Consider the following 26,522-nt stretch of genomic DNA (forward strand, 5'->3'; position numbering starts at 1 on the left):
AGTGCGGCCGCAGGCGAAACTAAAATTCACTGCATGTTCTGCGGGATCAACTCAACAAGATATCCATCCTGTAATCAGACATCAGCACGATCCAGCGGGTACCTGCAGCAAAGAAACCCAACCACTACAACGCAAGGGGAGGAAAGGGCGCCAAAAGAGGAAGAAAGAAAGCAAAAAAAGAGGGGGAAAAAAAGAACGTACCGGATCAGCCACATAAGCAATCTGGTCAAAAAGCCGTTTATATTCCGGATGGATGTCGCCGACCCCCACTCCCCTCTCCGCCTCCCAGTCGCTTAGCGGGACGCTCTCCCGCGAGCTGTCCCCGAGCTCCTTCACGATAGGCACACCCTCACGCCGCAAGCGCTCCACGGCGGCGGGGACATCCGGGACCGTGAAGCCCAGGTGTCCGAAGCCGAGGTGCGGCGGCGTGTTGCCCGTGGACATCTCGAGGCCGCCGTCCGCGGCCGCCTTCTCCGTCCCGTGCACGTGGTACATCTCCAGCAGGCCGGGCGTCTGCGCCAGGACGTGCGGGTTGGCGACTCGGGCGGCCCAGGCGGGCAGGTTGGCGCGGTCTTCCGCGGTGGACGGGTAGCCGAGATAGTAGAGGGTGAAGGGCCCGGCGTTCATGGTGAAGACGGTGCGCATGCCCATGAGGTCAATGTAGAAGTGGAGCGAGCGCTGCGGGTCGCGGATGCGGAGCATGAAGTGGTTCAGTTTGAAGCCGGCCGTGGGGCTGTGTTCGGGGAGCGCGGGGTCATTGTTGTGCCCGCCGGGCAGGAAGACGCCTGGTTCGAAGGGAGATGAGGAAGGTGAGGTGGGAGTGTGCTGTGCGCTCATTGTGGTGACTGTTTGGTATGGGGCCTTGCGATGTTTGGCCCTTGAGGAGAGATCTGTTTGATGAACTCGACTATCTCACAATGCGGGGCAATAAAAAATCCCAATGGTTTTGGTGATGGATAAAGTGTCAAGGGGGTCCGGGGGGGGGTTGTGCATCAAACGAAAGATCAATTCTTGCAGGGGTTTGAAACTGTCACAATATAAATAGCAAGATACCCCAGGTAGTTGCAGGTGTATAGAAGCAGTTGAGTCCCTTGTAACTGTCCCCCTCGGGGAGATGCATCACTGCCGGTAATGCCCCATACAAGACGCCAATTTGACCCATAACCCCGCCATGATGGCGATCAATGCTAGAGAGAACGATCAATGATATCCCATGCCACTGTGAGACGACCTTAATGAACCAGGTATTCTCCAAAACACCAACGAAGGGTGAAGATATCGTACGGCGCTGGCCAACAGCGAATTCGCTTCACCGTCCGTGATTGGAAGCTGGAAGTCCCAATAGGTATTTCTCTAACTTAAAGAGACAAACTTGAGCTATATGCGAATTTTGTAGTAAAGATGCCCGTCACAGCGCCATGATAATGAGGGAGGCTTATAGAAGATGAGACTTGCGAGATGCGGTAGGTGGAAGATATATCATCACTTTCGCAAGGAAAATGCTCCAAAGATGCCATTATATGGTCGAAAAGAAGGCCGGTGAGAAGAATATGGGGAGAGCCATCGCCAAGAAGACCAAAAACCAAGGCAAGGTCTATATAATGATCTAGCGAGTTTGTTCAATGAAGGCTGCTGGTGGACAATTTGGGAGGCTCATGTCGCTTGAAAGCGACGACGTGCAGGCTTGTTGTCCTCTTCGCTGTCGGTATCTTCCATCTGGTCCAGCATACGATCGATCTCGTCACCAGCTTGCGCCTCTAGGCACCGAGCTCGTTCCAAAGGCCCCGTTGCAAGTCGACTAACTTCTCCCTCCGCCTGAGAATCCTGAGACCGACTATGGGTAGTGCTTGATCCAGCGGTTATTGAAGTATTGCTGAGGTGAGAGGCACTTTGTTGCCGCTGCGAATGGGGATGATACGCTGAATTACCGGGACTGGACATGAAAAGTAACGTCTCAATTGCGTCCTGCTCCATTGACGCATTCCGAGAATGAGTAGACTGCCTGGAAAGACCGTAGTATGGGGTAGAAGTGACCTGCGATAATGGCTGGAGGGGAGGGGTTCCAGGAATGAGCACTTTCTGTGAGCTGTCACTCGGATCGAAGGTCTCTGTTCGATGTTGAGAGTATCGCCTCTGACCGAAAGAAGAATGATGTGGCGAAGGGGCAAGCATTTGATTTGGGTTTGATCGTCGCCGGCGACTGCTGCTACTTGGAATGATATCTGCCGGAGGCGCCAATTTCGGGGTCGCCGATGGCTTCTTGGGCGATATTTGAGATATCGGCGCTTGTATTGGATGCGAAGTGGATGAGAGATCTTCAGAACGGGCAGCAGGGGAAAGTCGAGCAGTGCTATCTAAAGGGTGCAAATGGGACTTGGTTAGCAGATCTGGCGCGGAAACCGTAGAACCATCGGGGGAATCTTCTTTCAAAAGGCGCGGACTCTGTATCCTGTCGGCATGGGTGGGTGGATTCAGAATGTTTGAGGAGGTATCTGAAATATCCTGCAGTAAATCCAGCGGCAGTCTGGTTTGGGCATCGAGCGACTGCCGGTTTTTTTCTATCTGGGCAGCGGCATAGGATAGTCGCGTACGAAGATGAACAGACAACTATAGAATTGAGATCAGCGATATCAGATTACAACAAACATATCATTACAAAGTCAATTTACCGCGGCAATCCTACTTCCATGGGAGGAAGACTGAGCATTTCCAGCATGGTAGGTTTCCGAGCCATCGACACCTGCGCGAGCAGGTGCTATTGAAGTTTTTGACAGCTTAATGTCGCCTGTTGCAGTCCTTTTGCGACCGGCAACAAATCGAGGTAAATTGTCAAACCCTGAAGAGGAACCACCCCTCTCTTGCCCTGCGTGGAGAGACAGACTGGGTGTTCGCGATTGTCCGTCGGGTATAGAGTATTCAGACGGAGCTTGCGACGAACGATCATGAGCGGAATCATGCTTTGGCGAGGTACATATCGGTTGCGGGCGTGAAGCAAAGCTTCCAGGATGTATCGCAATATCCGGCAGATCACTTCTGGAACCATTCTTTGATGACACGTACTCTGTGGAAGACATCGCGGGTTGCGACACTGGAGGCGGTGGATAGTTCATAGTGTGCTTTGGACGATCGGATTCCGTGCCTGTCGCCGGGGCCTTCTGAGTGTTTAGACCAGCAACTGTGCCGTCAATCGGACGAGCCACAAGCAGCGAACCTGGCTCTGAGAGATGCATATCAAGCCGCGACGATCCGCCCATTGCGATCGAGCCGCTCGCGCACCCAAACGCCTATCCAGGCTGGCAACCTTCCACTGGTTCCGAAGACAGAAACAACTACTTTCCGTCCTCAACAGCAGTCGAAAGAGAATAGCTTCAACGGCTTCGATGGTAATGCTCCCTCCAGGTAGCGTTTACTTCCCTGAACCAGCCAGGGAGGGGGAGGGGGCCACCGATCTCAAGTGGCACGAGTGAGCGTATTCCGGCCCGCACTCAGAAGACGCAGCGAGAAGCAGACAGAACAAGTCGCGATTGGCTCCAAGAGGCGCATTTGGCCCGAAAGATTCTTCAGGTTGCTGCAAGGAGGGGTTCTGTCTTAGTGTTGTAACTTGTAGCTCCGACTTGCACGCGCAAGGCGTGTAATTGCGATTTGCGACAGTTCGAGCGGCAACTGAATTGACCATTCAACTGTCAACAACTCTGATCTCCACACAGCGTCACGTCCCGTTAGATCGGAGCCTGTCAACAGCAGTCGGTTGCCATGGGTATGGACTATGGAAAGGCGGAGTTAGGAGACACCTCGCTTCGAGGATTATATAGATATCATTCTCCAAGATACCACGATCCAGAGCTCACCGGCCAGGCTTTCCAGTCCTCTGTACGGAGTAGTCTGTACAGCCAGGAATCACTGCTGGATGGCCGGAGACGCGTGCGCGCCACGGTCACGTGTCCGTCGATGCGTTGGTGCTTGATTAGCTAATCCTGATACCTGAGGCCGAAGCTGGAAGGATCACGTGATTATGATGTTCCCAAAGATGAGATTCAGAGTCTATCATCAGATGGTGGACCACTGGTATAAACGGATCGATGGGGAGATATGCTGCTATATAACAGGAGTCTTTGAGCAGTAGAAAATAGTATTTACCAGCAGATAGAGTCAAACAAACGCCACCCACCATGCGATACATGATATATGTACGTAGGTACTTGAATCATACCCATTGCAGGAGAACTTTTTGACAACCAGACAAACCCATGGGATATTGAACAAGACAAAGAGGCAACAGAAAACCCAAAGAAGCGCTGATCATCACCTGCGCTTCTTCCCACCTCCGCCTTCTGAGTCTTGAGCCTTCCGCTTCCTACCCTCGCGCCGCCAGTACTCATCACGCTCCCTCTTCTCTCGTTCCGCCTTCTTCTCCAGGCTTTCCGCAACCTTGGCACGGTACACCTTGCGTCTCTCCTCTTGCTTCGCGGCACGTTTGGCCTGCTTCTCGTTCCGCATGGTCGTGAGCTTCTGCATGAGATCCCGCGCCTTCTTCTCTTCGCCGCCAAGCACCACGGCACGCTTCTGCATGTAGGTCTTGTCCTTGTGTCCCTTCATCTTGGTGATCTGGGACTTAAAGGGAAGATCCGCAGCCAGCTGTCGAGGCACTCGGAGCGGGTTGAAGTTACGGGTAGGTCGCTCAATCGCGTGGTAGGCGGAGTCCTTGTTCTGAGGAGTGGGGATTCCCTTCTCACGGCGCACCTCACCGGTCAGACGCATTCCCTGCCATCCGTTATCGCCAGTCCCGTCTTCCTCCAGATCAAGTAGATTGGTCACAGGATTGTAGAAGCGATGGGGTTTGATCGGATACCATGCGCGCAGGAAGATGATATCGCTCATCAGGATCTTATCTTCGAACGTGGCACGGAAGCACCCCTCGGGCTTGCTCAAAGCGCGCTTGATCTGACCGCGGATACCGGAGACGGTTCGGATCGAAGCACCCTCGAATTTGGCAATTTCAAGCGACGTGTTGAACATGTCCCGAATGAAGGCGGTGTTCTTGAAGATCTTGTAAGGCACACCGGTAAGCTTCAACTTCTTGACGATCTCCGTGTGTTCGTCCACATTCAACACCACACCGGTAGCCGCAATCCGGAAACCGGGGGTCTTGTTCGAGAGTGACTGGACACAGCTGAAACCTGTGTTTGGCGCCACAAGGGGTCCGTAAAAAGTGCCGAAACAATGCATATGCTCGGGAGTGTATTTGAGCATGCGGTTTCGTGTTCGACTGTCGGATGTGCTGTAGATGGGGAGGGCTTGGAAGCGACGCCAGCCAAGCGAGAAGATCAGAGGATCGTTGCTCTTCAGGATCTTCTTGTGCCAGCGGTGTCTCTTGATCCGGACCTGCACGTAGCCAAACCGATCCTCTGTCGGGGCCAGGCCACCGACAATCACGGGGAATCGAGGGTTGAACTTGGTCGCGAATTCGCAAGGCACATTCTCAAGCACAACGCGTGCATATGTTCCAGCCTTGAATCCCTCAGCTCTAGCTCTTGAAGCCGGATCAAGAGTATCGAACTCCGCACGGTTGATATCTTGCTGCTTTTGCATCTTCGCCTTCTGCAGCTCGTACCATTGATCCTCACCGAACTCTTCTTCGGCCGCTCCTCCCTGTCGCGCATTATCTTTCGAGTTGGCAAAGCCTTCGCGATCTTCCTCTTCGAATCGCAACCTCAACTCTTCTTTCCTCTTCGCGTTACGCTCACGCTCGGCTTCAAGATCAGCGGGCTCCTCCTTGTTCTCAGCACCTTCGTCGTTTTCGTTGTCTGAGAGTCCGTTGAACTCATCATCGGCCTCGAGATCTTCGAACTCGCCGTCTCCCTCGTCGTCTTCGTCGAAAGCATCATCAAGGTCCTCATCGTCGTCCTCATCTTCATCGTCGCCGCGGGATAACTTGGCTGTGGCGAACCGGCTCCGCAGAGCCTCGATCATCTCACTGTCTTGCCATTTCTGTTCTAGCTTCTCGTAATCGAATTCCGGAACGGCGCGATAATCCGATCGCTCCTCCTTCTCAGTGTTGGTCTTCTTGAAGAAATCGTCCTCTTCTTCCGGTTCCTCATCTTCGATATCTTCTTCCGCGTCGTCGTCGTAGTCACCACGCCATCTCTTCACCACATCTGCTGGGGCAATGGATTCGTCGTACATCATCCGTGAGAGGTCAGCAGTACGGAACTTTGGTCGCTTGCCATGAAGAGCCTTTGCATTGGCGATCATGTTCTCCTTCCAGCGAAAAGCACCATCCTCATCCTCGTCCACATCATCCTCATCGACATCGCTTTCCAACTCTTGGTCCTCCACAGACGAAATTGAGCCAAGATCAGAATCGCTATCGGCAAACTCAAGATCATTCTCATCACGCTTTGCGCTGCCGTTCTGTCTCTCCCTGAAGTTCGCTGCAAAGTCTGCTGGAGCAGATACATCCAGATCGCCTTCCTCGTCATCGCTGAGGTCTCCCTCTTCGTCCTCATCAAGTTCTTCATCTTCTCCACTCTCGAACCCTTCATCATCATCATCCTCAGCCAAATCCTGCTGATCACGCTCCCCTTCCATGATTCTCACTCTTCTCCTCTCCTTTCTGCCAACGTTCTCATCTTCGTCCTCTGCCTTGGCGATGGCCTCACCACCGCTGAAGAGGCGGACACCGCCATCGGCCTCACCCAGCAGTTTGCGCTCACCCTGTAAGCCGACCACAAGTTGTTCTCCCAGACCGCGGTCTTCGTCATCGTCGCTGTCACCTCTTTCGAAATTTGAGGTTTTCACATCGATATAGACGGCATCCTTATCGACCAAAACACCACCAACGTCTGACATGGGAGCAAACAAGAGCTTTTGCTTCTCGCCTAGCCTGCGCTTGCTGCCTTTGCCAGATGATTTGGCAATTTGCTGGTCCATGTAGGGAGTGGGGCACGGGTCGGGAAGAGACTCAATGCCAGCAACCGTTAAGTCACCCACACCAGGAACGTGGACTCGGGCACCTTGAGCGGGGAAGTTTGTTCCTCTCAGATATCCGTAGAGAGCGATGGTACGGTCACATTTGGGATTTTCTTCGATTTGCGTAGGCGGTGTAATATCCAGGAAACGATCCGCAAGAGCGTACGGGTGAGAGTTACGCCAGATCAAAGGACGAGGATTCTTCATGACGGAAAGGAAGCGGGAGAGATTGTGGATTTCGCGGTCAGGATAGCGGCCGTTCACCACGCCGGACAAATAGAACAGCTTGGCACCATTGTAGAGCTCGCTCCAGAAGCGCTGCTTCAATCGCTTTTTCGCCGCGCGAAGAGTGCTCGGTTTCTTGAACAAATCTAGATGTGTCAGAATGCCGAACACGTTTCCTGGCATACCACTGGAGGCCAAGACGTTGAGGAACTCCATAGTCTCCATCTCAAAACCATAATTGCCGTCAATCATCAAGAGTACAATGTCTGCGATCTTGGAAACATCGATCATGCTGGCTAGAGAGTCGGAGGGGCATTCGAAGATAGTAAGACGTCGCCGTTTCGCCGTCACCACAGTTAAGGGTCCCTTGGGTGTGCTGAGGGTCTGTTTCGTATACCGGCGAATCAAAGACTTCACGAGAGTGGTTTTTCCAACCTGTACGATAGTAATCTGTCAGACGACTTTCTTGTGTTTTAAGCATTATTGATAAACAGCAGTTGAAAGAACTTACACCTGGAGGTCCAACCACTGCAACCACAAGCGGCGGCGCCTCCTCAGGCAACCGATCCACCAAAGGCACATGAAGCCTTTTCTCGTTTATCTGGATAGGTCATGATGGTCAGCGACTAGATTCTGCGTAGGTGAATGGCAGGAAGCATACATCATGCGAGCGCGCGGCTTGTCTGCCACCTTTTCCGGGATTCGAAAAAGCGAATGCCTTGGGGTTTTTACCTAAATACACCCCATATCATGTTAGCATGCCGCTCCTAAGAGAGTAGATGTCATGTTGAGGCTCTCGAAGTTTGTAAATCAAGAAAACGGAGCTTGAGCATACCCTCATATTTCTTCTTCTCCTTCGCGGGCCGATGCGCCCTGTTCGATTGGTCGTCCATGCTGGATATTTGAGGTCTATGACCTCTCAGGAAAGAGTTTCCTGTGCACAGAGAAAATTTCACCACAAAACAAAGCGAAACCAACGAGCTGTTCTTGAACGATTTGCTATCAAGCTTTCGGCCAAAATTATTATTTCCTTTTTCGCCGGGGCGGAATTTCTCCCCGCCGATATCCATTAAAAAAAAGTTTCTGCTGGATGCCTGAGGCGGAAAGAACATGATTACTCATCTGGAATCCTTATCGCTGTATCGGACCCGCTTCGGGCCGGCCATCAATTGATAAGGGCCGTGCCCTAAGACACCGGGCCGGCCATGTCTGGAGACTGGAGGTGGATGGAGTCCCCAGTATCCATCTCGTAAACCAACTAAGTTACTAACCATAAATCGAGAGGCAGATTAAACTTGGGGTAGAAGCGCCGAGCGGGGCTCGAGATAGCATACGAATGATACGATGTTACGATATGCGGCCGTTGTCGGACCATGGCCGCGCCGGCTTTCTATTAAAGCCTGAGGTTAGCCAGGTGAACGGGCATTTCAAGCAGACCTGTTTGAGATCAACAGTCAACCTAGGACAGCTCTCTGTGTTTCGAAATCAAGATGTCTACTCCACGTCGGCCTCCCCCCGCATACACTGCCGCCAAGGATTCGGCAGTCTATGGCACGTCCCAGTTCTACCGGACCGTGTCGGAGACTGCCTCTGGAGAAACTGAGCGGATTCTCGAGTCATCATTTACCATTCGCCCCTGCTCCGGACAAGCGTGGGTGGTGCCCGCGGGCCACATCTGTCGTTTAATTACACCCAACGGGCCTCAAGTGGGCGACCTCAACATCTGGAATGCGAACAACCCCCGGGAACGACTCTGGGCCGCGCGCACGCGTCAGATTCACGCTTCCCATGTCTCTGTAGGCGACCGCCTCTGGTCCAACCTCCCATATCTACGGCCGCTAGTCACCATCACGGGAGATTCGCTCAACGGCGGACAGCTACACGAAGTGTTGGATGTTAATGGCCGGAGGAAGGAGGGTGTCGGCTTCGGGACGTCACGATGGGGTGGACGGGTTCACGACCTGCTGGGAACCAGGTGTGATCCTTACGTCAACCTGCTAATGGGTGGGGAGCCTTTTGACTTCCACTGCCATTCGAACTTGACGCGCGCAGTGTTGCCTTATGGATTGACGGAGCTGGACGTGCATGATGTGCTCAATGTCTTCCAGGTGACAGGTCTAGATGAGGAGGGGAAGTACTTCATGGAAACCTCGCCGGCCAAGCCTGGGGAATATTTCGAGTTCTTTGCCGAAGTGGATGTTCTCTGCGCACTTTCGGCTTGTCCTGGAGGTATCATCTCTCACCAATCACTCTCGCGTCAAAAGTGCAACTGCTAATGGATGATGTAGGTGACTTGTCTCAATGGGGCTGGGAAGAGAAGGGCGAAATGGGGTCTACAACCCGTCCTCTGGGTGTAGAGGTGTATAAGCTGACCGATTCAAAGAAGCTCGAGGGCTGGAAACAGCCTGAGAGTCCCAAGTATGCCGGAATGCATGGCCTACAGATGCCTCCCCGGGAGAATGATGGATCCGGCTTTGTTGGTTTGTAGTTGTGATGTTGCAGGCCACTTGCTGGATCTGAGTTGACCATATCAACATATCTGACGCCATACTCCATGCTCTCTCTCTCTCCCTCTCTCTCTCTTCTATCTCGGATCGGATGTAGTGCGAAACGGGCGTTTCTGCATAGTTATTAGTATAACGTTTGACGTCCAAACGCAAGAACCGCGCTATCTAAAGTCCAACCGCGACTGAAGCTGCTTCATCTCTACTATTCTATCGCACCTGGTTTCTCGACTTGATATAAAACCTCAAACAACTTGGCAGCTGCCTGTTGGTGTTTATCGCCAGTACCGGTGTCTTGCACACGACACGCAACTTTCCGCCCTGCGGATCAACCCCGTGGTAGAACCAACCGCACAAATATCATTCATTAGTGGTCTTGAATAGCTTGATAATGAAGATTGCGCTGTAATGAAGGCCGCTCTGATGACCTCCTCCACTACCAACCATCGCTGCAACCTCGGAACTAGACCAAACTGTAGTCATGGAGCTAATCTGAAGACGAAGGCCTCATCAAGCTTTCATTCGCCACCAGTCCCGTCGGCTCTGTCCAATTTTGCGGGGAAACTGGCTTCCTGGGTCTAACGAGTCGTGAAGCCTTCACGCCAAAGTCTTGACTCCGTCTTCCCCGCAGTCCTGTCGATGATCCTTTCAGGGTTGATACGGCTGGTTCCGTGATTCCGTTTGAATTGATAGTGCCGAATGATATGGATTGGGAGAGATCGCTGGGATGTTGATAGCAGGCTCGGAATGATAAGGCGATTCCGAGCCCGTCGTGCTGCCTATCTCGTTGCGCGAAGGTGTTAGTCTCCGTACGTTGTAGGTCATGGCCATCAATCTAACTCAAGCCGTTGAGTCGAATCGTCCCTGTTTAGGCGATGCGTATCAGGATCTGGTTGCCACAGAATGAGGGGGTTGGGTTATGGGGGGAGAAGGACGCTGGTAGAAAAATGCATATCTCGACAGAGCACATCCTACCCATCTCATATCCTCGACTAGTATTCGACCATCTTCTATGACAATGGCAACAGACACCAAAGACTCCTACTCCAAGGCAGCCGCAGATGCGTCTCCCGAGATTGAGCTGGCCAATGGCCAGCTCATCGTGGGCCTCCCCGACATGCCCATGAAGCGCAAGTTCAGTATCCTCAGCATCATCGCCGTAGGCTACAACATCTCTAACAGTTGGGTTGCTATTGCCGCGAGCTTCGCCATTGCTATCCAGTCTGGTGGTGCCGTATCGCTGCTCTATGGGATCGTGGCCGTCACCGTTGCCATGTTGTGCACGGGAATCACGCTCGCCGAGCTGGCCAGTGTGTATCCCACGGCCGGCGGACAGTACCACTTCACCTCCATCCTGGCTCCAGAGCGCTGGAGTCGGAGTCTCTCGTACTTCAGTGGGCTTGCAGCTGTCTTCTCATGGATCACACTGGGGGCGTCGATTGCGCTGGCGGCGACCCAGGCTCTTATGGCGGTTGTCATTCGATGGCAGCCAACATACCAGCCCCAGGCATGGCATTTCTTCCTGGTCTATCAACTGTTCAACATCGCCATGGTTGTCTACAATATTTTCCTGACCAACAAGACGCTCTGGATATACAACGTTGGCTGTACGTCCTCCCTTATCGTATCTGTGCTCTTCTCGTCCTCACATTGACTCTCTACAGTCCTCCTATCACTCAGCACCTTTCTCGCCATCACGATCACCTGTCCCGCTCGCTCCTCCACCCCCGTCGACTCCTGGCATATCTGGACAAAGTTCGTCAATGGCTCTGGCGGCTGGCCCGACGGCATCTCCTTCCTCACAGGCCTCTCCACACCCCAATTCATGCTCTCCGGCCTCGACGCAACCCTCCACCTCGCCGAGGAGTGTCTCGAGCCCGAACGCATCGTCCCAAAGGCCGTCCTCACGACCGTCGTCGTGGGCTTTCTTACCGCATTCCCCTTCTCCATCGCTGTGATCTACAGCTACCGAGACGTCGGGTTATCCCTGACTACTCCCACGGGGTACCTCTCCCCTCCCTCTCCCGCATCCAGTAAGAAAGCAGAAGCAACTAAACATCAGCAGCTTCCCCATCTACTTCATCTGGGAAAAAGCCACCCGCTCCCCCACCGCCGCATCCGCCTTCATGGCTGCCCTCGTCCTCATCTCCTGCGTCGCCCTCACGGCAGTCCACCAAACCGCCTCCCGCCTCACCTGGTCCTTCGCCCGCGACGACGCCCTCTTCCTCTCCCACCGCCTCGCCGCCGTCCATCCCACCCTCGGCATCCCCGTCGCCGCCCTCCTCCTTAACGGATCCCTCGTCCTCCTCGTCGGCATCGTATACGTCTGCTCTACAACAGGTACTCCCTTCCCCCAAGCTCCCACCGCGGGCATCCAGCAAGCTGACACCCCAGTAATACGCAGCCTTCAACGCCTTCATCAGCACAACCGTCATCGTCGCCCAGATCTCCTTCGCCGTCCCCGCGGCCTTGCTCCTCTGCCGCCGCCGCAGTGCGGCATATCTGCCCGCCACCCGCGCGTTCCGTGTTCCGACGTTTGTGGGCTACGTGTGCAACGTCGTCTGTGTGCTGTGGGCGGTCGTGATAACGGTGTTTTTTACGTTTCCGACGAAGTTTCCCGTGACCGGGGGCAATATGAGTAAGTTACATCCTTATCTCTTGTGTGGTTTTGGATGGGTGGGCTGCGGGTGCTAATGAGTGACAGATTATGCGGCTGTGGTGCTCGTCGCGATGCTGGTTCTGGGGGTGGCGAATTGGTTCGTTTATGCGCGGAAGCATTATCATGGGCCACGGTTGGATTTGTAAACTCTTGTTTGGTTCAAGGAAGGAATTGTTGATTATGTATATACTTGTAGCGGCGTTGTCGCAAATATATACACATACATATATGTAAACATCTACAGAGTCTTCAGAACAGCCACGCTCAGATTCGGCAGCTTGAAGTCGAAGACGCCGCGTTTGCCGGCCCGCAGGGTCGATACCTTGCGGTGGACTAGATCGGCGCCGCCAACCTCGTTCATCGAGACGGCGTCCGGGGCCGTGAGCACGGTCAGCTGCGCCGTGGTACCGGGGCGGACGCCGTCGAAGGTGAGCGAGATAGGCACGTCGGCGGTGCTGTTGTACACGGCCGCCTTGAAGATGTGCGTGTTGGTGCTGTTGTCCAGGCCGGCGACGTAGTACAGGGGTCCGAAGTCGTCGGAGGCCTTGGTGGGGAGGGTGTTGGTTATGTGGTTGTGGGAGAAGACCTGTAGGAGTTAGCATGGGGACGAGTTGGGTGAAAAGTAGGCGTAGGCGTACATCGTAGAGATGCCAGCTGGTGGACCTGGCTGTCTGGTCCGGGTTTGAATTGAAGGCAATGAGTGTTGGTGACCAATGGTAGTTGTCTAGGTTCATGAGCAAGGGTGCCTTTTCGTGTTCATCAGGCCTTGATCAAATTCACGCCTGTAGAGAACAACTTACGTATGTTGTGCCGATGATCTTGTTGGCGTTTCTCTCCGTACCAATAAGGAGCACGGCCTCGGCAACAGTTCCAATCCACCAAGGATACAGTGAGAACTTCGTGATGCCCCAGTCGATTCCGTGGCCGTTATTCTGCACCGTGGCGGCAACTTCACCTTGACAACATTAGACATCACTAACATAGACATCGACGTTACTCACCAAGCAGAATCGGATGATCCTCGGAGAAGTTATCGAAAAAGTTGAAGCGAGAGACAAAGTTGTCCGGGACATCATACAAATGGTAGTCGCCACCAGCCTCATCAGGCAAAGTCATATCGATAGTCGAGGCAATGACAGTGATATCGGGGTATTTGGCTTTGATTCCATCATAGAAGGCCTGGAAGCGGTAGGACTTGTACGTGGCCAATCCGTTGCTCAGGTTGTCCTCGTTGCCGACCTCAACGTACCTGATGTTCCATGGTTTCGGATAGCCGAGGGACGCGCGAAGTGCACCGTACTTGGTGTCGACGGAGCCAGTGAGGAACTCAATCTCGTCCAGAGCATCTTTTATGAACATACCGAGCTCTGACTCGGGGATTACGTCGCCGTTCAGAGCAAGACCAGCCCAGACCGCGAGGACTGCTCATGGTCAGTGATAGCCGCTTGGCAACATGAGTAACTTACTAGGTTCGATTTCCAGATTATCACACCATTCCATGTACTCGATCAGACCCAAGCCGGGTCTCTTGGTATCCCCAGGTCGTGGGACGACCAGGTCGGTCCTTGAGGGGACCAATCGTTTCGTTCCACTTCCACCGGGTTTCGATAGTCTCGCCCTCGAGGTTATTTCCACCAGGGAAACGGAGGAATTTCTAGACTTGTCGTTAAAAATGCTGAGACGTAAGCCCGCGGCCAGTATACTCACGGGTGCAAAGTCTTTCATGGCTTGCATCAGATCTTTGCGAAGACCATTCGGGCGGTCGTTCCAGGTAGGCGGGAACAAACTGATGAGATTGAAATCCAGAGCGCCACCCTCAGCTTTCTACAAACAGACAAGATTAGCATGGCTCTTGACACACTCTTGAGGAACTTACCGAAGCATCAAAAGTGATGGAGAAAGTATTGTTTGTATTCGGAGGAGGTGAATGCGGGACAAGGGTAAAGCTGTGCTGCGTCCATTCATCTCCAACACTGTGCGAGGTCACCTTCGTACGGGCAAAGACCTTTCCATTCGTCGATGACTGAAGGGACGCCGTGAAGCTTCCCATGTAGGCACCCTTCACGTAGAAAGGCCCGGTATACTTCTGCGGTCTGACATCGATGCCCCACCAGCCCGAATTAGCGAGACCAACTTCACCCTTGCTGCCTTTGACGTTCACCGAAGTAGGTAGCGTAGAGGACAGAGGATCGCTAAGATTCTTGAGAGAAAGCGTTGCTCCGTTGACGGTGGTCCATGCGTCCAAGTTGGAAGGCTACTTAGATCCTCCCTGGAACGCGCGATTGCGGATCAACTCTGCATAGAGACCTCCTTCGCCGCAATGATTGATATCCTATATACGTTTTTAGTACTTCCGCCGTTCCCACTAACAATGGATAGGTGAGCTTACCTCCTCCATGATACCATACTGCAGGCCAGTCGTCACATTGCCTCCAAACGACGCGACAGAGATCTTCACGGCAGCGGAGCACGCCGCGAGAAGCGGGAGAAGCAGGAGCTTAGGCAGCACCATGGTTATGTCTGCACGAGAGCCGATCACAGTCTGCAGATCTGGTCGATTGGCAGCGTATTGTGCAATATGCAGCATATCTCAAGGGCATTATATACAGTTCCCATCCGAGCATCTGCGAGGATACCTCCTCATTGTGCATGAGTATTGTCGCTGTACCCCTCATCAGAGCGTACGGTTGTGGGTCAACTGAGAGAAGCATGAAGCCTTGAATCCGAGGGAAAATAAGAGTGCTTTGCAAGCGAATGCCTTTAAGCTTCCGGTTCTGGAAAAACTCTATGAGGGGTGGACCGGGGTGATCTTCGGGGCCTTTCCTAACAGAAACCGGTATTTAGCCGGGTTGCATGATGCCAATGCATGGGGAGCAGGATAGCTGGAGAGTTGAACAACGACGATACACCCAGAGTCCGTATGAAGGGCGGTGATGAAGGAGAGAGATCCAGTTTATTTCGACTGGACAGCTATAATGTCCTAGAACTCATGATTGAGGGTGCTGAAGCCATCGTCTGTGGCTGATATTGGCATCAAAATAGACACATTCTCCCCCAGTAGTCTATTTCGAAGTGACTGATCAGGGAGAGTCTAGGACGGGTGAGAACGGGACACCCCGACGTATCCTCTTCCAGCTCCATGTTATCGGTCTTGCTTTGCCAAATTAAAGAAGACCGGGTAATGGAAAATCATCGGAGTATCTGTGTCCACTTGTCATTGTTGAAGGTCGGACTATTGATGCTTCGAGGTGATGGGATGGAGAAGAGAACGATGGCGTTTCTCTATGTGGAGCAGACGGGCTCCATTTCTCCGTCTGAGCGTTCGTCATTAATCTCTCCCTTTCTCTCCACATCTCCAGTCGATTATAATTCATCCTTCCTGCTTGGGGATATAATCTCTGGCCGGCATATACAGTCATCGTTGCATTCTCCCAGAGATCGAGTCGAGAAAAGCTACTGGTGTTGTCTGGTTTTGAAGACAGTGTCCATATTGTTACAATCAAGCGAGGGAGTCTAAAGATGAGCATACAGTCAATCGATACAGCCGAAAGGCATCTCAAATGCCGGCATGAGCGTGAATGACAGCGATTCAATCTCAATCTCGAGTTCACCTGCGTATGTTAATTGAAAAGGAAAATAAATCGTAATTATAAGCGGCTCGAAATGAAAGCTACCACTCCGTGGTCTCCTACCACCTATCCCCAGAGTCGTTTTCCATCAAGAGAAAAAAAAAAGGCAATATGCAAGACAACAAATATAAGGGCATAAAACCGGCAGGAAGACATTTTACGCAGATGGTTCCATATGAAAAGCAGAAGATCAGATGGAGAACCTAGTGCTTCCTCGTTTCCCCAGAAACCTGCGGCACGCAATAGTATTGGAGTATCGTCGACGTCGTGGATCGTGGGACTTAGCACATTTCGCAGCATTCGATGCAATCGAAACAGCACTCGCAGGTCTCTTCGCACAGGAAACAACAGCAAAGGGTGGCGAGACTGGCGAGACAAGAAGAGTATCAGCTATCCGCTCTTTGCGATCAAGTAGATGGCCGCGTGGAGGGAACTTACCAAGCACCTAGACATCCACGATCCTTCTTCTGAGGAGGAGGCTGTTGCTGGTATTGCATCGGTTGCTGCGAGCGACATCAGTTCTCGGTGTAAAAACCCATGCACTAGAAATTTTAACGTACAGGAGGATATTGCTGCGGCTGCTGATATTGACCAGGGGGGGCGCCATATTGCTGCGGCGGCGGATAACCCGGTTGAGGTTGAGGAGGATATCTGTATCCAGAACACATCAGAATCACCCGTCAAGTGTGAGTTTAAGGAGAGCGATAGGGCCAAAGCATGGCGCGGGCCACTCTCTGCGATTCGTTCTGGCGCCTGGCTCTTGAGACTTCCCCCTTGACGTAAATTCTCAATGTAAAGATAGCCATGAAGACAAGTGTAGCTGTCGCATTCGCTGCTTCGATAACATCCAATCAAATCATTGATTGTCGATATGGCGCAAGGAATGCTAAGCCACCAGGTCTGGCAGAATCGCTCAGGAAGAGGAGGGAGTAATGCCGATGACAGATGCGAAGGCTCAAAGGAACTTACGGAGGTTGGGGGGGACCCTGGGCGTAGTACTGTTGGTTGCTCATGATGATGAAGGATCTGTCGCAAGACTGAGAGTGAAAGGCTAGTTAGTATTTCGAGTCAGAAAGGTTTGCAGAGACGGAGAAAACACGAAATGGTTTGGTTGGATGGACTTCAAAGCGTCGAGAGCGGCGAGTGTTCGAGCAAAGGAAAGTGCTTGGGGAAGGGGCCAATAAAAGGGAGCGGACAATACCTAAGCAAAAATGCCAAGTTACAACGGCTCACTGGGAAGCAATAAGGAGATGAAAAGGGGGTCGAAGAAGGAGGGAAATGATACGACCAAGTGGATGGAGGATGAGGAAGAGAAAAGTGAAAAGAAATGAAGAAGAAAGCGAAGAATGGAAGTGAGACGATCACAAGGAGGCTAAAGGAGGTAAGATTCCGACTAGCAGAAAAATGGCTCCTTAAGCCTTATGAGAGGATCCAGAACCAGAACAGCTGAGTCTTTGTTATCTATTCTTAGTTAGTGAAAGGCTCCAGTAATCCATAATTCGATCAAATTTCAAACTAATGGGTTGTTCATCCAAGGCTCAGCCGATTCCCATCCCAAACTGCGAGATTGCATGGCTCCCACAAGCCACTAGATACTACTGTTACTGTTTGCATGGGCAAGAGGGACAGTTGCCTCCCACTTCATCCACTGCATGATTTTTATCAGCCAGAAACCTGAAACGTGGTCATCCTTGCGGCAGTGAAATTAGAAAGTTAGAGATTAGAGATTCATCTTGAAACTCCCAAGCTACAGAGTACTGTTTACAGAGAGGAGAACTACCGTACGGAGTAGACTCATGATTACATCAAAAAGGGTGTACTGTGTAGATACAAGTGCACAGCCACATTGAATAATACGGTGACAACATAGCCTTACCTAAGCCACAATGCTTAGCTACTTACTCATAGTCTCACTCACTTTGTACGGTACTCCCTGACCACCCAGTCGCTGATATTATGATTTAGATGTTATGATAGGCAAATAACATCTCATTGAATCAGTGGCTGAATGAGATACTGGGTGAGACCCGGAGAAGATAGCAGACCAGTCAACCAAGGCTAATGGTCATTGAGTGTTTCAAATACCCAATGACTAATTTATCGTCATCTTTATCTACTATGCACTCCGTCTGGCACCGCCTCACCTTTGTACTCCTATGCACCAACAATGCTTAACATCAGTGGCTATCGAAGCTGCGAAAGATAGGTGTGGTCTTGGATAGATTCCAAATTTCAAGGAGATGGGCTTCTACGTCTCTATCCTCAGCATCCTAATCCTTTGTGTATCTGGACGATTGGCAGACGATATATGTAAACTCATCAGCCACCTATCAATTAAGCACCTAATATATATTGCTTCCCGATGCTGTCCGAACCATCAACCGTGTAAAGAGCTGAAAAGCTTCATTCGTACGCTTCTAGTCATCCTTCCAGCTTCCCTTTTCATTCAATCTCATATTCAAAGGCTACATGCTTCCTTGAGGAAAGTAAAATAACATAATAATGAAGTACAAAGCCCCCCATTATCTGCCTATATACCAGACCACGACATGGACGTATGCGAATAAAGCACACTGGGCCCAAAGACATTTCACAACAATCTTCCAACCAGCCTCTTCACATCACATTACACGCAAACTTCGACCTTGGCCTCTTCTTGTACTGATAGCGGTCGTTCCACCAACATAACACTTGAGCAAGTTGCCTGTGAGATCTTGGGGATTTAGCAGCATACCAAAGTATCCATTAGCTGGGACATGACATCGACTGTCCATGGTTCATCGGGCCCGATTTGCTCGCATAGGATCCGAACAGAAGTCTTCAAGAGCCCCACTGCTTCCGAATGCTGGCCTTGCATCCTAACAACAGCCGAGAGTATCGACATAGCAGTTGCCGTTTCGACATGGTTCGATCCAAATATCTTGATTATCTTTGCGAGTACTTCTCGCTCTACCAGCTCGGCCTCTTCGTGCTTCCCCTGGTTATTAAGCGCTATCACGAGACTGTGAGTGGTTGTGAGCGTGTCGAGATGGTCTGGTCCCAGCACCTTTCGACGTGATTCCAGTGTTTCTCTGAGGATTGCCTCTGCTTTTGTGAATTCTTTTTGCCACGTGAGCAGTTTGCCTAGCATTTCAAGACCTAGCAGTGTGCTTGGACTGTGGGGTCCTGCTTCCTCCATTTGTACCGCAAGTATCCAACGATGCATTTCCACTACCTCTTGGTACCTTCCCTGACCAGAGAGTGCCATGCCCAAGGCCTCCATAGTCCTCAACACCAATGGATGCTCAGGTTCAAAGATCCTTTCGCAGATAGCTAGAGATCTTTCATGGATGCCTTGAGCTTCCGCATACTTTCGTCGATTTCCAGAATTATGCCTAAATGAAGGTACATCCCCAGTGTGGTAGGATCTTCAACCCCAAGCTTTTTCTCGTGCCCTGCTACTGCCTTCCGAAGCAATGGCTCGGCCTCTGCATATTTCCGTTGGCCTCCCAATGCGGTAGCAACATTGCCTAAAGCTGCCAGAGTATCGGGATGATCGTCACCTAGTAGCTCCTCGTAGCCAGCTTTGACTTCTCGATATAGTTTTTTCACCTTCCTTATACTTTCCCTGTGCCATGAGCATCGGACCCAACATACTAAGCTCATAAATCTCTCCGCGGGGGTCTTCAGATAGCAACCTTCGGGCCTCTATCACCTTCTTGGCCTTCTCATGCATTTCCTCCGCCTCCACGAAATTCCCCTTTTGCCAGGTATACATTGCCGCCTTACAGAGCAACACAACCTCCATAGTCGACGAGGCCTCCGGATCTCTCTGGTGCGCTGTTGCTGTTACAAAATGTTGTAGTATCATATCCCGCTTTCTCCAGTCCTGATACGCTGTGAAGGGAAACTCCTGGAGGAGATTGGCAATACATTGTCCCCTCCACTTTTCGAGCTCGCCATGTTCCTCAAGCCATTTTTGCGTAGCGAGCTGAACTAATCTGTGCATCGCAAAGCTTACAGCGTCCGTGTTGACGGTGATAAAAGAATAGTCTCTCAAAGTACAGAAGTCTTCTTCACGTGGATCTTCCACGTCAGCCAAACAACTGTCCTCGTCCTTGACGTTCACTTTCTGTATTGTGCCATCGTTTGCTCCCTGGTTGTGTATTGGGAGTAGAGACTCATGAATCGCTTGTCTGTTGAAGAAGCTCATTAAGGAAAGAAGATTTGCAGCGGAAGGTCGCTCTTGCCGTAGATAGTCGAAAGAGATCTGCCATGTGCGAATAACAGAATTTCTTGCTTCTCGATCGCGACGAAGCTGACCCTTTTCATACTCAAGAAGGGTCAACTTGCTATTGTCGCTACTTTGGAACTGTTGCAAGTACTGCTTCACCGATGACCGGGGAGCCCGTTGTTTGATATAGGCTGCTGATTGCAAGCGGCATATGATCCAAGGCTGCTGCGAGCTGCAAAATTCCTCGGGGTTCTCCTGTATTCCAAGCTTCGCCTCAAAAAGCCTTTTCGCATGGGCTTGATCCATGGGTTGTACAATGATAATCTCTCTTTCCTCAACCATTCTCAGGGCAACGCCTTTGTTTCGGGTTGTCATGAGGATGAGACCATGCGGGCTCTGTGGAAGATATGCCTGCAACGGCCGCCATAGCTTCTGATCGCTATCCTGGCCGACATCATCTTTCTTGATCAATGGTGCCTGCTGAAGGAACCGGTCATCATCAACATTATCAAGGATCAGGGCCCATTTCCCTTTTCTTTCATCCTGAAGCCAGTCATGGACAAGCTGGAATATATTAGAGGTGGGATTCTCTCGACCAGAGATTTTCACTCGGTCTGCAATCTCCCGGAAACTTTGCTCAAAACGAGCGGCGTTGCTAGCATGAACCCAGAAGACCCATGTCTCTGGTGACCGCTCACGGATGCGGTAGGAGTATTCGATGGCCAGCTTTGATTTTCTTAAACATGTCAGCAGGCCAGAATTATGTAAGAGAGGATGGAGACGTTTCTCTAATTACCCAACGCCGCCGAGGCCAACCAGTGCAATTCGTGGAGACGGCGCGGGATTCTTCTCGTTTATTTCATCGAATATTGTTCCGCATTCAACAAATTCCTTGTCCCGGCGAAAGGGAACAGTTGACAAGGGGCTTGGTGGAGTTTCGGGCTGTTCTTAGTCGTGATGAGGCGTCATTATCAGTGAAGCTAAACCCTACTCCAGGCAACTTACCATTCTGAACATGGAAGTGTGCAGTTATAAGAGCATTGCTTGATCCTACCTGCAACCCAGAATTGCAATTGCCGAAAGATATTTCTGATGCCATGACAGTGATCGCTAGACCACCCATGTTTGGGAAAGTACCCTACCTAAATATTTTGTAAATAGAGCATCGCATCAGGTATCGTTGGTATCGTGGTGCCTGCCTTACAAGGTCTTCGGCTTCTGCTAGATGATTTAGGCAAGATTAGAGAAGCACCAAGGACTATAGAGGACCTGAGAGACAGCATACAATCGGTTGAATTAGCCCTAACTTGCCTGCGGAATATCTCCGACAAAGACTGGGAAGCATTGGGCAACCCGGTGACGGAGCAGGCAAAGGCCGCTATTTCGACCTGTAACAGAGCATGCAACCTGTTCAGAACCAACCTGCAACGCTGGACTCGCTATTCCTCCGAGGGGAAGCTATCTCGACTCGATTAGGCCAAAGTAAGCTTTTTCAAGCAAGGCCAGGTCAAGTCCATGTCAGAGCAGGTTCAGAGTTGCAAGACCACTATCACCGCGGTGGTCACTATCGCAACGCTGTATGTTCGAACTGCCACACATTAGAGGCCAAAAGGACACGCTGATAGCTAACCTTCCCTCATAGATATAGCTCCATTCGTCACACACACACATCACCGAGGAAACGAAGAAGACGATATCCCAAAAAGAAAAAGACATCCAAAATGCACTCCAAACAACAGATCTGCAAATAGCTGATGTAAGAAGGCGACTTCAAGAGCTCGATGCTGTCGACAGGATTCAGGAAGGTCCCTGGATGGTCGAGAGCACGGCAGTCACGCGAGGGCAAATTGAGGAGGAGAACAAAGCACTGCACACGTCCCGGGAGATTCTCGGTGCATTGTTGCTCAAGGCGCAGGAGGATGCTGTGGTGAATGTAGCAGCGAAGGACAAGAACGAATTCGTGCACGTAACGTTTGGAACGAACAACTCTGGCTTGCAGATTGCGGTTAGCAATGGTGCGATCAGTGGGATCACCTTTGGGGCGAGCCGATAAGATGCATAGGAGGATATAGACGATAGAGTGGTGTTGAGGTTTTGATACTGAGGTTGGTGTTACTATCCCCACCCCGTGAAGAGTTGGAAGCAAATACAAGTTTGTTCGTGTTCGTGCCTGAGGGATCTGGCAGCTAGGAAATTTGTAGATGGCAGGCTCGTAGACTCTAAATCACAAGTAGTGCCTGTGCTTGCACCTTCTAGGTGAGTTCATCTACTATTCTATAAGATTTTAATTTAATCCATAGCCGCATATACTTCTTCTTTAGATTTATCTTATATTTGGAGAAATGCTCTTTCCAATAATCATGTTATATTCTAGGAAATATAGTACAAATAACAGTCAACTCCAAGCCACGCTCCATCCATGAAGAGTAAGCCAAGTGCTAATGTAAGAAACTGAAGCAAAGAGCAAAACATCTTTATTTGCTCATGGTAGGAAGTGTAGTCTTTGATTCTCATTAGTGAAGTCTGATTGTGCGCGCAGACGAACTTCCCAACTGATTGAAGATTATCAGCATGATATTAGATAGAGAGCTGCTTGCCACGCTCCAGCTTGAGCTGTGAGGTTTACTTTATTAATATAGCTCTTGCGCCAGCTGATAAGCTTTCCCAAAGCTGCCTGCCCAGGAAGCTGGAGCACTGAAGAGGATTAGTCCTTTTCGTGAAGCAAACATGGTTAAGACCAATGCAAGTAGACCCAGAAATGATCAAAATCAAGATGAAAGAGGAGATATTGTACGATAGTCGTGAAGAGAAGTTGTATCCACATGGAATAAGATGAAGAAAAGATGACGAAGAAGAAAGGGGTCATAACCAATAAGAAGGGGTGGAAAAAAGGATGAATGAAGAAGAAAGTAAATAAGCGGAGCAGTCATTACAATGCGTCACACATACGAATCGATCTCGAGGGGTAAAGTCTGAGCATCGAGGTAGCTTGCTGTGTCAAGGGCTGGACCAATGGACATTGCCTGAAGGTTCGAAAACCCGTCATAGCTATGTGCCAGCGTTGTCTCAAGACCTAGGGAAGAGAAATTTGGAGCAGGTGCCGATGGCAGCCCGTTAAAGACCGGCTCTTCCATAGGTACCGATGACGGTACAGTGGTCAAATCATCCCCTAGCATGTCCTGGTCAATAAAACTCTGAGCATTCTCAAGAACAACCTCCTCCTTCTGCACCATCCAATGCTTGAGCACTTCCATTGGCGGGTGGTTGCCGCCGCCTTTGCCGCCACGCTTCTCGCTGTCCTTGCCACGTCCTCCCCGGCCGCGCTGGCACGGGTTGAAATGGGTTCGGCGGAGATGGGCAGCAGCATTGTAGTTAGCACCATACCGCTTGCCATTGCGGCACGCCTTGCAGTTGGCCAAGAAGGTTTTGCCTGGTGAGATGTCCACACAGACCCAAACCTTACGGACCACAGCATGTACTCGTTCGATGTGTCGCCGCAGCTCATGCTCTCCGTGGAACCCCTCAGGTTGATCGTTGCACATGGTGCAATACGTTTTTGGGCGCGGAGGCCGCTGAATCGAAGCCTTGGGAATGGCTGCGACCTCTTTCGAAGTCCCATCGGAGGATGAGATGCGAATCATCTTATGCTGCTCCACCAGCTTGGGTGGGGAGCTATGGCGCGACTCGAGCTTGGGCGCAATTGGTCGCGTGCCTTGCACAATCTGTTCTTGGGTCCGCCGCGCCGCTCTTGACTGCTGGGAGGCAGCCGAACTGTTGCTCTCAGCAGACAATGTAGGCTTCATCTCTGTGGCAGGGGATTCAGGTACAATATTGGATAGGGGGTGATAGAAAGAAGTTGTGGAGGGAGCAGAACAGGAGAAGGGAAAAGAAGTAGGGTCGGGAAAGGAAAATTGGTGAACATGACTTAGGGCTTGGTGGTGAGAAATGCTTTGGAAGGGAACATTAACAGGCGATACAGATGACAAGAACTCATTGGAAGGCATGGAAAAGGGGTAACTAGGATCCAGACTTGGTCCCGAAGAGTTAAATCTGATCATATCCATACCACCACATATGGAGTCAGTGGTTGTACTCCTGCTCATCTCGACGGCAGTTGATGGAACCGGCTGACCAACCAAAGTAGAATCCGACAAGCCAGCAGAGTCTGTCGATATCCCCGGTTTCGAGACCGGCAGGTTATGTTGGAATCCACTCGGGGCAGGGTCCGCAGCAAGAGCCAGAGAAAGCGCAGACACGTTTGCTCGGTCCTGGAAGTCCTCCAAGTGCTGACGGGCGTACTCAGACGGAGAGTAGTCGTTAACGTGATCAAGTCGGAGTTCTGAGCAGTGTAGTCCAGATTGTCGATTTCTCGGCACTCCAGAAGCCAGGGGCTTTCGATGGGCGACTGGAGTCTGCTGGCTCTGCGATCGAGCCATAGCCGTGTGTCGAGCAACTCCACGAGGGCCCGGAAGAGGGATGTTGTCCGTCCGAGAAGTCGTTCCCGTAGCTCTCACAGTGGTGGTGGGTGCTGGCGAGGAGCGCGAGTGAGAGAGTTCCCGAGTCAAGTCAACGATCACCGGGGGCTCCGGAGTCTGTCAATTGTCAATCCAGGGATTATTGCCGGGAGAGTCAAAAGTGATAGAGAGGGTTGCAAGAGCATCAGACATGCAGGGTGGGTAAAGGACGGAAAGGTGGTGAAGAGGCGGGAGCAGGAGACCAAGATAGATCACATACGGTGACTCGTCGTTTCGAAGGAGGAAGACCAGAACCAGGGAGTGTCCGAGGAGTATCCTGTCGAGTCCTTTTCCCAGATTTCTCGAGAGATGAGCCAGTTTCCGAAATTCCAGAGCCGGGAACTGGACGGTAGCTGGGGGAGGTTGTGGTGGGCAAGAATCGACTTAATTGCTGAGACCAAAGTCGATTGCGCTCTGATTCCGGAAGATGAGAAAGTCGGACCAAAAAAGCATCCCGATAACCAGAAATAGCCCTTGTGAAGAGTTCGTCGTCGGCCATGGTGGTAGCCATCGCGAGGGGGTGATCCTTTCCAAGCGCCTCTCCAATAGTATTCATGGGGGAGACAGCTGCTATCAGTATCAAACGGTTCTTAGGAGTGTGGGGAGGTTCTACATAGAACGCCAACAGATTAGTATGAAGAAAAAGCGTGAGAACAACAGAGATCGCTGATGAGAGAGAGAGGGAGAGAGAGAGAGAGAGAGAGATGATAGATGTACATATAAATAAATATAGATGTAGACAAGGAAGAGATGGGGGTCAGAAGGGAAACTGACTGTATAAGCTGAGAGAATGACCTGAGAGAATAGGTGGTGAGAAGAAGTCCGTTGTTGTATATTCAGGGACAGTAGCAAAGAAGATAATAAGTGGAAGAAGAACGATGAGGATGATGTTTGATGAAGAGAGAGAGTGGAAGAGGATTGAGAAGGATTAAATCAGAGAGAGAGAGGTGGGTGAAGAAGATCAGTTTAATAATAATAGCGAACGATTTCAGCGAAGTGTACGGGGTAGATAGATAGACAGAGGATAAAGTCAGAAAGGAACAAGAGGATCGGAGAGATCTGTCAAGAAGCAGGACTAAATCCGGAAGTTGAAACCTGAGCAGCGACCAGGGGTGGAGAACAATAATGATGGGGGAAAATGCCAGTCAGAGTGATACTGGATCATCTCTGAAGGTGAACTGGGGGTTTGTGAATTGTGACTTGTGAGATGAATCTTTGGATGGGGAAGATTCAGATAGACTGATAGGAGGAGGACGAAGTACCTACAGTAGTGCTTGAACAATGCAATAAAATAAAATCCATTTAATAATGAATAGATTCACTACGTAGTACATACTTGGATAGCCAACTACTGACTAGAATCACTAGATTGTAGTCTAGTGAGAGTCTGAGAGATATGGGGATCGATGGCTGTGGGTGGATCGGATCATCAGCCATCGTTAATGATGAACGAACTCTTGGAAGAAATCGAAGGTCTGGAACACTTCTGGCCAGGACAAAACTGGACAATTGGGGTTAGAAGGACAACAGAGAAATTCGATTCTAATTTTTCTGTTGGAGCATTATTATTAGGTATGATTATTTGTCTTGTTGTCCTGTTGCCCTTGGATGATCACAACACCATCTCCAGAAAGGTAGTAAGTTTGGGATGCAGACCAAGTAGTGGCCTTGCTAAAGGGGGGGGGGGACTGCTAGGCACTTGGACGACTCCTAAGCTACTGAGCACTAGGCTGTTACGGTGCCTACTCTGAGTTTCTTAAGTCTCCCAGCTACCTAGAAAAGGGGGAGAGAATGGAGGGTGACATGCAG

General features: G+C 51.0%; 10 protein-coding genes across 10 annotated transcripts, besides 4 other annotated features; 3 read left to right on the top strand and 7 right to left on the bottom strand.

The window, feature by feature from the left end:
* Positions 1 to 26: 26 nt before the first annotated feature.
* Positions 27 to 837, bottom strand: ACLA_074060 (putative lactoylglutathione lyase (Glo1); the record flags this gene model as incomplete). Its single annotated transcript, XM_001275794.1, has 2 exons — positions 27 to 68; positions 202 to 837. 2 exons carry the CDS (start codon positions 835 to 837, stop codon positions 27 to 29), a joined length of 678 nt encoding a protein of 225 aa, XP_001275795.1.
* Positions 838 to 1,653: 816 nt separating this feature from the next.
* ACLA_074070 (uncharacterized protein) lies at positions 1,654 to 1,974 on the bottom strand (the record flags this gene model as incomplete). Its single annotated transcript, XM_001275795.1, has 1 exon — positions 1,654 to 1,974. One exon carries the CDS (start codon positions 1,972 to 1,974, stop codon positions 1,654 to 1,656), a length of 321 nt encoding a protein of 106 aa, XP_001275796.1.
* A 686-nt stretch (positions 1,975 to 2,660) lies between these two features.
* On the bottom strand, positions 2,661 to 3,254 carry ACLA_074080 (uncharacterized protein; the record flags this gene model as incomplete). Its single annotated transcript, XM_001275796.1, has 1 exon — positions 2,661 to 3,254. The coding sequence occupies one exon, from the start codon at positions 3,252 to 3,254 to the stop codon at positions 2,661 to 2,663; it is 594 nt and encodes a 197-aa protein (XP_001275797.1).
* A 1,048-nt stretch (positions 3,255 to 4,302) lies between these two features.
* Positions 4,303 to 8,087, bottom strand: ACLA_074090 (GTPase BMS1; the record flags this gene model as incomplete). The annotated part of the gene is made up of 4 exons (XM_001275797.1): positions 4,303 to 7,629; positions 7,706 to 7,795; positions 7,856 to 7,926; positions 8,030 to 8,087. The coding sequence occupies 4 exons, from the start codon at positions 8,085 to 8,087 to the stop codon at positions 4,303 to 4,305; spliced, it is 3,546 nt and encodes a 1,181-aa protein (XP_001275798.1).
* Positions 5,822 to 5,923: a microsatellite.
* Positions 8,088 to 8,684: 597 nt separating the features above from the next.
* ACLA_074100 (urea carboxylase-associated family protein) lies at positions 8,685 to 9,682 on the top strand (the record flags this gene model as incomplete). The annotated part of the gene is made up of 2 exons (XM_001275798.1): positions 8,685 to 9,423; positions 9,483 to 9,682. The coding sequence occupies 2 exons, from the start codon at positions 8,685 to 8,687 to the stop codon at positions 9,680 to 9,682; spliced, it is 939 nt and encodes a 312-aa protein (XP_001275799.1).
* Positions 9,683 to 9,751: 69 nt separating this feature from the next.
* Positions 9,752 to 9,777: a microsatellite.
* A 939-nt stretch (positions 9,778 to 10,716) lies between these two features.
* On the top strand, positions 10,717 to 12,503 carry ACLA_074110 (putative choline transport protein; the record flags this gene model as incomplete). The annotated part of the gene is made up of 5 exons (XM_001275799.1): positions 10,717 to 11,305; positions 11,363 to 11,702; positions 11,764 to 12,038; positions 12,103 to 12,336; positions 12,403 to 12,503. The coding sequence occupies 5 exons, from the start codon at positions 10,717 to 10,719 to the stop codon at positions 12,501 to 12,503; spliced, it is 1,539 nt and encodes a 512-aa protein (XP_001275800.1).
* A 92-nt stretch (positions 12,504 to 12,595) lies between these two features.
* On the bottom strand, positions 12,596 to 14,869 carry ACLA_074120 (alpha-L-arabinofuranosidase A; the record flags this gene model as incomplete). Its single annotated transcript, XM_001275800.1, has 8 exons — positions 12,596 to 12,943; positions 12,996 to 13,103; positions 13,158 to 13,312; positions 13,359 to 13,778; positions 13,824 to 14,181; positions 14,234 to 14,549; positions 14,616 to 14,689; positions 14,747 to 14,869. 8 exons carry the CDS (start codon positions 14,867 to 14,869, stop codon positions 12,596 to 12,598), a joined length of 1,902 nt encoding a protein of 633 aa, XP_001275801.1.
* Positions 14,870 to 18,708: 3,839 nt separating this feature from the next.
* On the bottom strand, positions 18,709 to 21,322 carry ACLA_074130 (uncharacterized protein; the record flags this gene model as incomplete). Its single annotated transcript, XM_001275801.1, has 5 exons — positions 18,709 to 19,298; positions 19,337 to 19,555; positions 19,623 to 20,935; positions 20,996 to 21,146; positions 21,205 to 21,322. The coding sequence occupies 5 exons, from the start codon at positions 21,320 to 21,322 to the stop codon at positions 18,709 to 18,711; spliced, it is 2,391 nt and encodes a 796-aa protein (XP_001275802.1).
* A 392-nt stretch (positions 21,323 to 21,714) lies between these two features.
* Positions 21,715 to 22,252, top strand: ACLA_074140 (uncharacterized protein; the record flags this gene model as incomplete). Its single annotated transcript, XM_001275802.1, has 2 exons — positions 21,715 to 21,776; positions 21,964 to 22,252. 2 exons carry the CDS (start codon positions 21,715 to 21,717, stop codon positions 22,250 to 22,252), a joined length of 351 nt encoding a protein of 116 aa, XP_001275803.1.
* An 886-nt stretch (positions 22,253 to 23,138) lies between these two features.
* Positions 23,139 to 25,269, bottom strand: ACLA_074150 (uncharacterized protein; the record flags this gene model as incomplete). Its single annotated transcript, XM_001275803.1, has 3 exons — positions 23,139 to 24,004; positions 24,266 to 24,791; positions 24,934 to 25,269. The coding sequence occupies 3 exons, from the start codon at positions 25,267 to 25,269 to the stop codon at positions 23,139 to 23,141; spliced, it is 1,728 nt and encodes a 575-aa protein (XP_001275804.1).
* Positions 25,270 to 25,384: 115 nt separating this feature from the next.
* Positions 25,385 to 25,417: a microsatellite.
* Positions 25,385 to 25,418: a microsatellite.
* Positions 25,419 to 26,522: the final 1,104 nt, after the last annotated feature.

Source organism: Aspergillus clavatus, genomic scaffold (genome assembly GCF_000002715.2).
Source record: "Aspergillus clavatus NRRL 1 1099423829791 genomic scaffold, whole genome shotgun sequence".
Taxonomy (NCBI): Eukaryota; Fungi; Ascomycota; class Eurotiomycetes; order Eurotiales; family Aspergillaceae; genus Aspergillus; species Aspergillus clavatus.